This window comes from Siphateles boraxobius, unplaced genomic scaffold, assembly GCF_051911475.1.
Source record: "Siphateles boraxobius isolate OS27281-9 unplaced genomic scaffold, OSU_SipBor_1 26, whole genome shotgun sequence".
Taxonomy (NCBI): domain Eukaryota; kingdom Metazoa; phylum Chordata; class Actinopteri; order Cypriniformes; family Leuciscidae; genus Siphateles; species Siphateles boraxobius.
The window spans coordinates 21,807,558-21,818,202 of record NW_027508876.1 but is presented as its reverse complement, the minus strand read 5'-3'; the positions used below and the strand labels follow the sequence as shown (position 1 = coordinate 21,818,202).

Genomic DNA, 10,645 nt, shown 5'->3' with positions numbered 1-10,645 from the left:
TGAGGATGAATATATGCAAAATTATGCAAAAGTGTATTTGTGTCACTGAGATAAAAAAACACCACTACGGGATACCTGCCACTTTTCTTAAATTTACATGATCCAGAACAGGAAATTTTACAATAACAATGTTTTTGTTCCTAATAAAATCAAACTTTTCATTTAACTTTAAAAAAAATGATTTAACATTTTATGATTTTAAATGCATGTCTTTCTACCTTAAGAATGTTCCCAGTGATTGCAACATTTTCCATAGCTTAGTTTCCAAACTATGGCAAATATTTTAACCAGTCAAATGACTTGCTTATTCTAATAACTTTCATGTTACATTTAATGGAAAAACAATTTGCTGTGTGCAGACATTTTAGTAACCCAGTTGCATCTCTGAACTTTATTCACCTGATGAGTTTGGCAATCAGAGAAGTAATTCGTCATTTTATCTCAGACACAGCCTGAATATCCAGTTTACAAATCATTTTGAAAAGTCAGAGAAAGGCATCGTCCATCATCACATCACTTTCAGCGCACAAAGTAGAGAAATATTTTAAATAGCTGAGACGGAACATTGGTGCTCAAGCACTACCGTTCCCACACAACAGATCAACATATGCGGTGCATTAACATTGCAACACGACAGCTGAGATATAAAACAAAAGATGAACAATCAAGTCAAACATAATAATCTGTGAATCCAAGACAAACATTTTTGGCGCTTTGAGTCATTGCATTTTCAGGTCATGGTGTTCAGCTCTGTATCACTACATTAAGGCGGAATGAACCTGAATAAGAGAACTACTGAAACAACAGGTCTCATCGTTCAAAAGAAATTGGATACATGTTTGTGGAACGTTAATTGCGGTTTAAGTAGGCCAAAGGTTTTGTTTTCTGCAAGACTGGTCTTGCACATACTTTTATAAAAAATGAAAGTTGTGCGACGGTTGAAGTACAGGTAGTAACATAGTTCCATAGTTTATAAAGCTGCAACTGAATATTATGAGTTTACGTTTAAGTATTTATCTACGTACTGGGGTAATTACATCCAAACTTACTATAATACATCTAAAAGAAGCTCCTTAGCCCTGGTCCGAGAAGTCTGTGGTCATTTTGTCCATACAGTCCCTCAAAAAAGTATGTCACGTAATATTTTAGAATGAACTCCACACATTTACCAGAGTTTTAAGGCTGAAACAAACAGTAACCTATATAGACTTTCTATCATTTAAAATGGCATGATCTGAAGTCCTACATTAAGTAGGTATCACTTTCTCCTCTTGCATTCTAGGCCCAGTCCCAAGTCACTTGGAGAGCGCCATTCCTTTACAGGCAACACCTCTCTGTAAAAAGCGGAAAGTACGATCTTTCCTAGATTGAGCCGTTTCATCCGCATGGGTTTTCCTATTGAAATTCAATGGAAATTAGATGTAAATCTTGGAGAGGCTTAAAGCAAACAAAAAACCACAAAAACATTAGGTCATAGCTGAAAGACAAGTAAACATGTCCAACCAGGAGAGAGCATGACATAATTACAAGTCTCTCATTATAGGGATGTGTGTGAGGATGCATTGTGCTGGCTCAGGTGTTCAGTATCAGCAACTTCCTGCTGCTTTCATCCTTCTGAATTTCCCTCATCATTATTGACCTTTCTATGCCCTTTATTTCGATGTCTCTGAATGGCTTTCCAGACACGACACAGCACTCCACCCCTATAGTATGCACAAAAAAAAAAATGCAATTATCTACTGCAATAGTTTAGGTTAGTGCACGCACTGTAAAATAAAGTGCAGCGACCTTATTATATTTATTGCATTTTAAATGTGGCTTACGTGATCAAATAATTGAGGTCATTTTATGCAAATAATAGTATACACAATCAATCACTCAATTAAACATTAAAAAAATAATGCCCTCACCTAAGCCTGAGGCAGCGAAGGTCTTCTTTAGTCACATCGCTGAGAATGTCATTGAGTGTATAATCTTCTACAACAAACTGTCAGAAACCAAAAGCACTTGGCATGAATCTTCTGTTCGTTTATCACTGAAAGCTTAAACAGTGAGTCATCATGTTTATATCGTGGGAAATACACTATTCACATAGTGTGATTCAGTATTTAGTATGTTTTCACCTTATCTATGGTTTCGGAGTCAGCACCCTGCTCTTTCAGCCAGTCAGTGAGCTTTTTGTCAGGCTCGGGCTGTGCAGCAACGTGAAATATAGAGGGGGTGGAGGGCGTCTCTGGTGAGGACAAAGAAAAGATGAAGGAATATTTAAGCACAGATGCTAAGATCCTTTTAGACAGCATTTTAAGGCTCACAGAGTAGCAAGACTATGCAGAGCACTCAAAAGGCATTGCCTCCTCAAAGTAATTGGATGAGAAAATAATCTGTATTACAAAAATAAAACAGTGCAAATATGACAGAATATGACTAATAAATAATTAAGAAGTGTATAAATCACTGTCCAAAAGGGACACCAGCAGGTAAAGTTACTACGGGACAACGCGTCTCTCTATGATTGGCTATAATCGGTTAGTCCGATAAATCCCATATTTTGTTTTCGTGCGCTAATCAGTCTGAAATCAAGCGTAGCGTCAGTTCTGGCAGGTCACGTTAGTCAAGCTCTCATCAGCCAGCTGACTCTCAGCTGATCCATTTCTACCTATAGGAATACGACGCCTATCACAGTATACATACATAAGCTCCTTCAGTATTATCAGCAGCGATCACGTTTCTCAGGAGCTAATTACCCTCCTCCCTCCCCAGCTCCTCCTCTCGTCAGTCAGGATTTGGCATTCTGATTCCCCTTGAATCAGAATAAATTCTCGAATCATTTGTACTTTAAAATCTTGAATTAATGATATCTGCAATACATTCATGTTGGTTCTGTTCTGTTTACCCTAAGGGGGTTTATTGCTGCTCTCCCTGCTCTTATTCATGCTAGACTGCATGGATGCGCAGGGAGTTCTCACTCAGAACAGAACCGTACCGCCAATCCAAACTATATGCTAATTGTCAATCGTGTATGACGATAGTGGTCCTGACAGAATTAAAGGTATTAATGGTAAGAATAATTCAAAAGTAAGTAAACAACTCAGCCACTTATACCCCTTTTCCACCAAGGCAGAGCTGGTGCTGGTTCTTTGTTTTTTCGACCACCAAAGCACCAGCTCCGAACCAGTAAAAGTGGTTCTTAAGTAGCACCAAATCATTGCTGGTCTAGTACCCCTTTTCCACCAAGGCAGAGCTGGTGCTGGTTCGGAGCCAGAGCCTAGTTTCAAATTGGTTCTTTTGGCGCTTTTCCACTACACAGTACCAGCTCGCCTTGGCTCGGCTCGACTCGACTCGACTCGCCTTTGTTTGGTTTTCCACTGTGTAAAAGTTGTACCTGTACCTGCTTTCGGGTACTTTTTTTCGTACCACCTCCGGCGAGGTTCTAAGCGAGCTGAGGCGAGCTAAGGCGATACTAAAATGTGACGTGAAAACAATGCCGACTGCTGATTGGTCAGAGAGAATCGTCACTATTCAATGCGTCATCATTGCACGCGCCAGATGGAGTATCCAGAATAACCCCGCCTTTTTTAAATAGTTTAGCCAGAGATAGTTACTAAACTTACTACTATTATTATGGCAACTCGGAAGAATACGCCGTGGTCAAACGAGGAGGTGCAGACATTCCTTTGTTTGGTTGCCGAACTAGAGAGGATCCAGCGAGAGCTTGATGGGGCAACGAGGAACGAAAGGCGTCGCTATGACGACCGGGTACTATTTGTGGCGATACTTTCTGCAATGGAAAACGGAACGAAAAGCGAGCCGAGTCGAGGCGAGCCAAGGCGAGTCGAGTCGAGTCGAGCTGGTACTGGTAATGGAAAAGCGCCATTTGTTTTTCGACCACCAAAGCACCAGCTCCGAACCAGTAAAAGTGGTTCTTAACTAGCACCAAATCATTGCTGGTCTAGAAGGCGGAACCGCTTACGTCAGCGGCTGGGGGCGGGGTTACCGTGACCAACAAGACAAACAGAAACTTGTGACCGCCATTTTTTAAATAGCAGCTAATCGTGATAGCAGCTCGATTGTAATCTCCATTAATGCAAGTTACGGCGAGCTGCACGAACGTGCTGGATTCGCCGTGTTTGGATACCGATGTAGGTTTTCAAAGCCATGAGCATAAATAGTAATGCAACGACCGCCATTGTTGATAGAAGGCTTGTTCGAGATGCATCGGAGCGGCATTGACTGATCGGAGCTGCGGGAGTGTTTGGAGAGCATACGACTCCTTCTGCTTTTGGATCGCTCTCCCAGTTCGAGATTCACAGTGTCGAACCATCTCGAAGAAGCCTGGTGTGTTTGTGTGTGCCGCGCTAGCGTTGCTGGGCAACATGAGATGTATACAGTGACGTAAGATCTGGCTCTGTGATGGTTCTCTAGCCTGTGTAAAGGCAAACCGGTTCTTTGAAAGCTCGTCAGTTGAAATAACTCCGAACCGGCACTAGCTCTAGCTCTGAACCAGCACCTGGTTCTTGTTGGTGGAAAAGGGGTAATGAAGTAAGAACAGCTTACGTCAGCGGCTGGGGGCGGGGTTACCCAGACCAACAAGACAAACAGAAACTTGTGACCGCCATTTTTTAAATAGCAGCTAATCGTGCTAATTGCAGCTCGATCGTAATCTCCGTTAATGCAAGTTACGGCGAGCTGCACGAACGTGCTGGATTCGCCGTGTTTGGATACCGATGTAGGTTTGCAAAGCCATGAGCATAAATAGTAACCCAACGACCGCCATTGTTGATGGAAGGCTTGTTCGAGATGCATCGGAGCAGCATGGACTGATCGGAGCTGCGGGAGTGTTTGGAGAGCATACGACTCCTTCGGCTTTTGGATCGCTCTCGCAGTTCGAGATTCACAGTGCCGAACCATCTCGAACAAGCCTGGTGTGTTTGTGTGTGCCGCGCTAGCGTTGCTGGGCAACATGAGATGTATACAGTGACGTAAGATCTGGCTCTGTGATGGCTCTCTAGCCCGTGGAAAGGCAAACCAGGTTCTTTGAAAGCTCGTCAGTTGAACCAACTCCGAACCGGCACTAGCTCTAGCTCTGAACCAGCACCTGGTTCTTGTTGATGGAAAAGGGGTATTAGATATTACCGCTTTATGTCACATCAAAATCAAACTTGAACAGCATTTTGCTTGGTGAAATTAAAGGTACATCTTTGTGGCTGTGATCAGTGTTTACAGAGCTTGATGACTGATAAAAATAAGTTGACTATTAAAAAAACAGCTGAACATCAGTTCACTAGAAAAATATATTGTTTAAATTGTTACTGCCTTTATTATTTTTGTAAAAAAAATAATAATTAAAAAGTAAAAATGTGTACAAATATTTATTCTTGGTTTTAATAAATGGAACATTAATTACACTAAATGTAAACATATATATATATATATATACATTTTTTTTGATGTTATGTAAAGTAGCTAATGTTTATTTAACTAGGTGTCAAAAAATATATCAACATTAAGTGTAACTAAGACATAAATTTATTAAAAAACAAACAAACATTAAAATGACTTTGAGGACTTTGCCTCCTCATTTCAGAAAACCACTGCACAACACTGTTGGGTTCTGTGATATTTAGGAGGTTGGCATTGTTGGCAGCAGACAGCATGGCGACTTGCAAGTTTTTTTAACAGAACTTGTATTTGCTTTGTTCTATAAACTGGTTGTAAACAATTCCAGAGGTCAGAATGGGACACGGGAAATCAGATAGTGGTGAGTTGAACACTTTCTCTATAATCGCAGCGTACAGGCCTATGTATGATTTCAGTGTAAATAAAGACAGAGGCATAATAAGCAAATCTAAATCAATAAGTGTGTGTGTGATTTGGTTACAAAACTAACCTGCAGCAGACTGCTGTCTGATCCTGATAAGCTCGATGTCGTGAACCCGCTGTTGGAGAGTTTGTCTCAGTACCTGCTGATACTCCCTCTCTTTCTGTACCAGTTCTTCAAGCAGCCTGCAGAGGGAGACATAGCATTTAAATACAGTCTCTCAAACTATTCAAGCTATAGTCTTTATTATGAACAAATTGTAGTCTTCAAAGATCACATTTCACCAACTAAATACAACAGAAAATGTCAGCACACAGAACACTTTAAAAACAACATAAAACCATCAAGCTCTACACTCAAAAGTAAAACGGGAGAGTCTTATTTTGTATCAAATGCAAGGAACAAGATCTATAAGTGTTTTTCACAAATATGAATAAAAACAAGTAAATAATTAAATTGTCAATAATAGTGGAATTTTTTGGTAACATACTCAAAGTATATTTTGGAATATATAAAATACATAACCATTCAAAAGTCTGGGGTCAAGATTTTCTATTTTTAAAGAAATTAAAACTTTTATTCAAGGATGCATTGGCGTGATCAAAAGTGACAGTAATGTATTTACATTTTACGAAAGATTTCTATTTCAAATAAATGGTGGTCTTTTGAACTTTCTTATCATCAAATAATATTTTTTTTATTCTTTATTAAATTATAACAATATTTCACAATATTACTGTTTTTACTGTATTTTTAATCAAATGAAAGCAGCCTTTGTCAGCTAAAGAGATGTCTTTAAATTTTATTTAAAGATTTATTTAACAAAGAAAGAAAAAATCTTACTGAGCCGAAACCTTTAAATGGCAAGGTATTTGAAGTAAAATAAACATGCCCAAGAATTTTTTTTATGAGTAGTTTTTTATTTTAGTTTTGAGTTTTGTTTTTCAATCCACTCGCATTCGAACGGATGTCAAAAATTTATTTCTACATTTAACTACCTTCATTAGAATGATATTGAGTGTTTTATGAAGGAACTGCGGTGTGTACCTGCTAGTCTCCTGTTTGAGGCGTCCGAGCTGGGCTCCCAGCGGGTGCTGAGGCCGCTGAGCCTCATGGGATATGACTGAACTCAGGGTGCTTACTCCAGACGTGAGGGCTTGATCTTCCTGCGTCGTACGTGCCACTGATCCAAAATCCCCATCATCCTCTTCATCTACTTCATCCGCGTCTTTATCTGCGCCCTCACTTTCCGATGCAGGCCCGAAATGTGTCTGCAGCTCTAGAAGAGAGAGAGAGAGAGAGAGAGAGAGAGAGAGACTGTTGAAAAAGGTCTCAGTCCCCTGGTTTTCCTTGTTTTTCCTTGCCTCTCACTCACACACCTGGAATTAAAATCGTAACAGCTGCCTGCACAGCCCGTCTGATGATGTTGTCCATGGCAAACATCCAGTGTGGTTTAATGTGGTGGTTCCTCAACACTTTATTCACCTGAGACACAAACAGTGAGGAAAGATGGATATTAAAGGGTTAGTTCACGCAAAAATTAAAATTCTGTCAGTAATTACTCACCCTCATGTTGTTCCAACCCCGTAAGACTTTAGTTCATCTTCGGAACACAAATTAAGATATTTTTGATGAAATCTGAGAGCTGTCTCACTCCTTCATAGGCTGCTAGGTAATTGCATCTGCCGGTCCAGAAAGTTAGTAAAGACATCATTAAAATAGTCCAAGTGTCTACAATGGCTCAACCTTCAGGTTTTCAAGCGACGAGAATACTTTTTGTGCGCAAAAACTCCCAAAATAACGACTTTATTCAATTATTCATTTTCTTCCATGCGGGCTTCTGACGTGAGTTCATGAGAGCGCCACGACGCATGTGCGAGAACTGAGATGATGACGTCCTGACATAGCCGGAAGCGCTACATTGTCTTTTTACAAGCAGAGGAAGATGAGCACTGTACATAAAACTGTCTTCGTAAATATGTCCGCAGATTTCGGTGTAGATGAAGACTTGAATTTTTTTAACCAACCTTACTTATTCGAAACAGAATACAGATATCGGCATCAAATATCGCGCATGTGTCGTGGCGCTCTCATGAACTCACGTCAGAGGCCTTTATTAATAATTGAAGTCATTAGTTTAGTTTTTTTTGCGCACAAAAAGTATTCTCGTCGCTAGATAAACTTCAGGTTGAGCCACTGTAGTCACTTGGACTATTTTAACGATGACTTTACTAACTTTCTGGACCGGCAGATGCAATTACCTAGCAGCCTATGAGGGAGTAAGACAGGTCTCAGATTTCATCAAAAATATCTTAATTTCTGTTCCGAAGATGAACGAAAGTCTTGCGAGGTTGGAAGAGCATGAGTGTGAGTAATTACTGACAGAATTTTCATTTTTGGGTGAACTATCCCTTTAATGCCATCAAACTCAATCCAAACATAGGAGGGAGACACTGAGGCAAGACAAAAATGAGGCACTAACAAGGTTCTAACATAAGGGGCTTTCGCACCGAGGGAACCTTTTCATAGTTCCTAGAACTATTGGCGGAAGTTTCCGGATTTTGCCGTGTTCGCATGCAGGAACTAGGAGCAATTTTAGTTCTAGGAACGCCTTTTGGAGGGACTAATTTAGCTCCTACTTCAGAGTAGGAACTACCAGTGAATTAAGTGTATGCTGATTGGCCGAACGATGAGAAACATCAACACCCGCCATTTTTAAAAAAAGCTCTGTAAACACACATATTATAGCCTATATATTTATTTACTCCAGAAACTAACACTACTAACAAGGAAAACAGTGATAAATGGGCCTCTTAACCTTTACGGTGAGGAGAAAATACAACGCAACTTTGAGGGCACCAATCCAAAAATGATTTACTTATGTAATTCTGCTCAACTAGCAACACTGGACATCAACCACACGGCATATGCTAATAACTTTTCATTACTGTCTACTTTCTATATAGAAGTATAACAGTTCTATTTAATAACGTATCAGACAGGACTTTTAGACACATCGTAAACTAATGAACACGGAGGATGCGAGCGATGTGTGCTCATTCTCTGGCTGGTGATCTCTGCGCCGAGCGCCGTCAAAATAATAGTCACAACAACAAGCGCGGCTTACGTCACTTTAGAGTTCCTACTGGCGGTGCGAATGCAACCAGGAAAATGTTCCTAGGGGAACCACCCTGGCGGCTAGTTCCTAGAATTACCCGACGCGAAAGCCCCTTCTTTACTAGAAGATTTGATCTACTTTTTGAGGCAAAATGTTCTCCAAGATGTTGATCACTATAGAGAAAAGAAGAATCTCTTTGATGAAGGAAGAAAGAGAAATCTCTTTCAAAAACGTCTTTTGTCCCACAACAAGGTGGATAAAAATCACACATCATATGTTCCATGTACAGCTGTGCGATTATGGAACACTGAAAATCCTCTGTTGGTGGCACATTGCAACAAAAACAAGAGCAACAACATATCTTCCGAGAGATAAATAGGATTTTATCAATTGTGTATCATGCCTGGGAAAGACACTGAGATTGTGTTCTGCAGCAGCATTAGAAAAAGATACTATTTATACTGCAATCCACTCACAGAATCCTGGAAACCAAACAGAACAAGCTGGATCTGGTTGATTGACGTGCTGTCAAAGTCCAGGTCCAATTTGAGTTTTGATATAGTGGTTGCCATGACGCGTCGCTCGGGGCAACGTATAAAGTCCCGTAAGATGCAGATGATCTGTTTAATGTGGTCCACCGACAACTTCAGCTCCTCCTGACCCTAAAAGACAAGGACACAATAATCATCAGTGCATGATTCAGACAATTCACACACTAACACACACACAGACAAATACGCAGGGATACACACCTGAATGTGGTTCTCCATGAGGTTGGAGGTCACTTTATCTTGGTCCTCATTGAGGACCTTGTAGAGTATGGCGCGTCTCTCACTGTCTTTCTTCAGCAGGAAGAGGCCGGAGTCGCTGTTCTCGGAGGAAGCTGGAGAGCTGCGGTCTTCTGCTGTAGGACTCTCATCTGGAACACTGAATCACACACATTTAACACTGATTCAGTGAGAACATATTAATCCAAATAGTCCACTACTTCAAAACATTTTAAAATGTAATTTATTCCTGTGATGGTAAAGCGGAATTTTCAGGATCATTACTCCAGTCTTCAGTGTCCCATGATCCTTTGGATCATTCTAATATGCTGATTTGCTGCTCAAGAAACACTTCTTATTATCAATGTTGAAAACAGTTGTACTGCTTAATATTTTTGTGGAAACTGTGACTGAATAAATGTTCAAAGGAACAGCAAAAAACAAAACAAAAAACTTCTGAATGGTTGTGTATATACACTTACAAATGCCATGGTTCTTGACCATTGATTCTACTATGGTAATACAGTGTTTTTGGACATATAAATGGTACAGTACTTTCAGAAGTACTTTCAAGTACCATATACAGAGACGGCCATTTCAATTCTGAGGCCGATTTCAAAGAGAATGAGAAAAAAATTCTCAATGAGAAAAAAAGACAGACAAATGTATGCAACTGTAATTACTTTATTATCTCTTATTTTTATACTTGATAGTCTAATTATAAACGCATTTTATGTACCACTATCTCTTGAACCACAATAACGACCAATCACTGCCGAAATCACAACCATGACCAAAAACCTAGGTTTTTAGAGCAAAGAAATAAAAATGAGAAAACAGGGATTAGATAAGGGGTAATAGGAATTAGTAATACAACATGAATACGGATAGAAGTTGGCTTTCCAATGACGGAGTGTTGCAAAAGCCCTGACAAGTTTGTCC

At 40.0% G+C, this 10,645-nt stretch overlaps 1 protein-coding gene across 9 annotated transcripts in view; it reads right to left on the bottom strand.

Annotated features, from left to right (window-relative positions):
- Positions 1–362: 362 nt before the first annotated feature.
- map3k15 (mitogen-activated protein kinase kinase kinase 15) overlaps positions 363–10,645 on the bottom strand; it is a 44,082-nt gene continuing 33,799 nt past the window's right edge. For 8 of the 9 annotated variants that reach the window (XM_077244891.1, XM_077244890.1, XM_077244887.1 and 5 more), the window contains 8 exons: positions 9,689–9,863; positions 9,413–9,598; positions 7,198–7,303; positions 6,866–7,097; positions 5,888–6,003; positions 2,124–2,233; positions 1,911–1,987; positions 363–1,703 (listed from right to left, as the gene is read on the bottom strand). In XM_077244891.1, coding sequence (XP_077101006.1) covers positions 1,607–1,703; positions 1,911–1,987; positions 2,124–2,233; positions 5,888–6,003; positions 6,866–7,097; positions 7,198–7,303; positions 9,413–9,598; positions 9,689–9,863 — 1,099 coding nt within the window. In that variant the 3' untranslated portion in view covers positions 363–1,606. Of the gene's footprint in view, positions 1,704–1,906; positions 1,988–2,123; positions 2,234–5,887; positions 6,004–6,865; positions 7,098–7,197; positions 7,304–9,412; positions 9,599–9,688; positions 9,864–10,645 lie in introns of those variants that run through there. The other variant, XM_077244894.1, reaches the window with a different exon arrangement.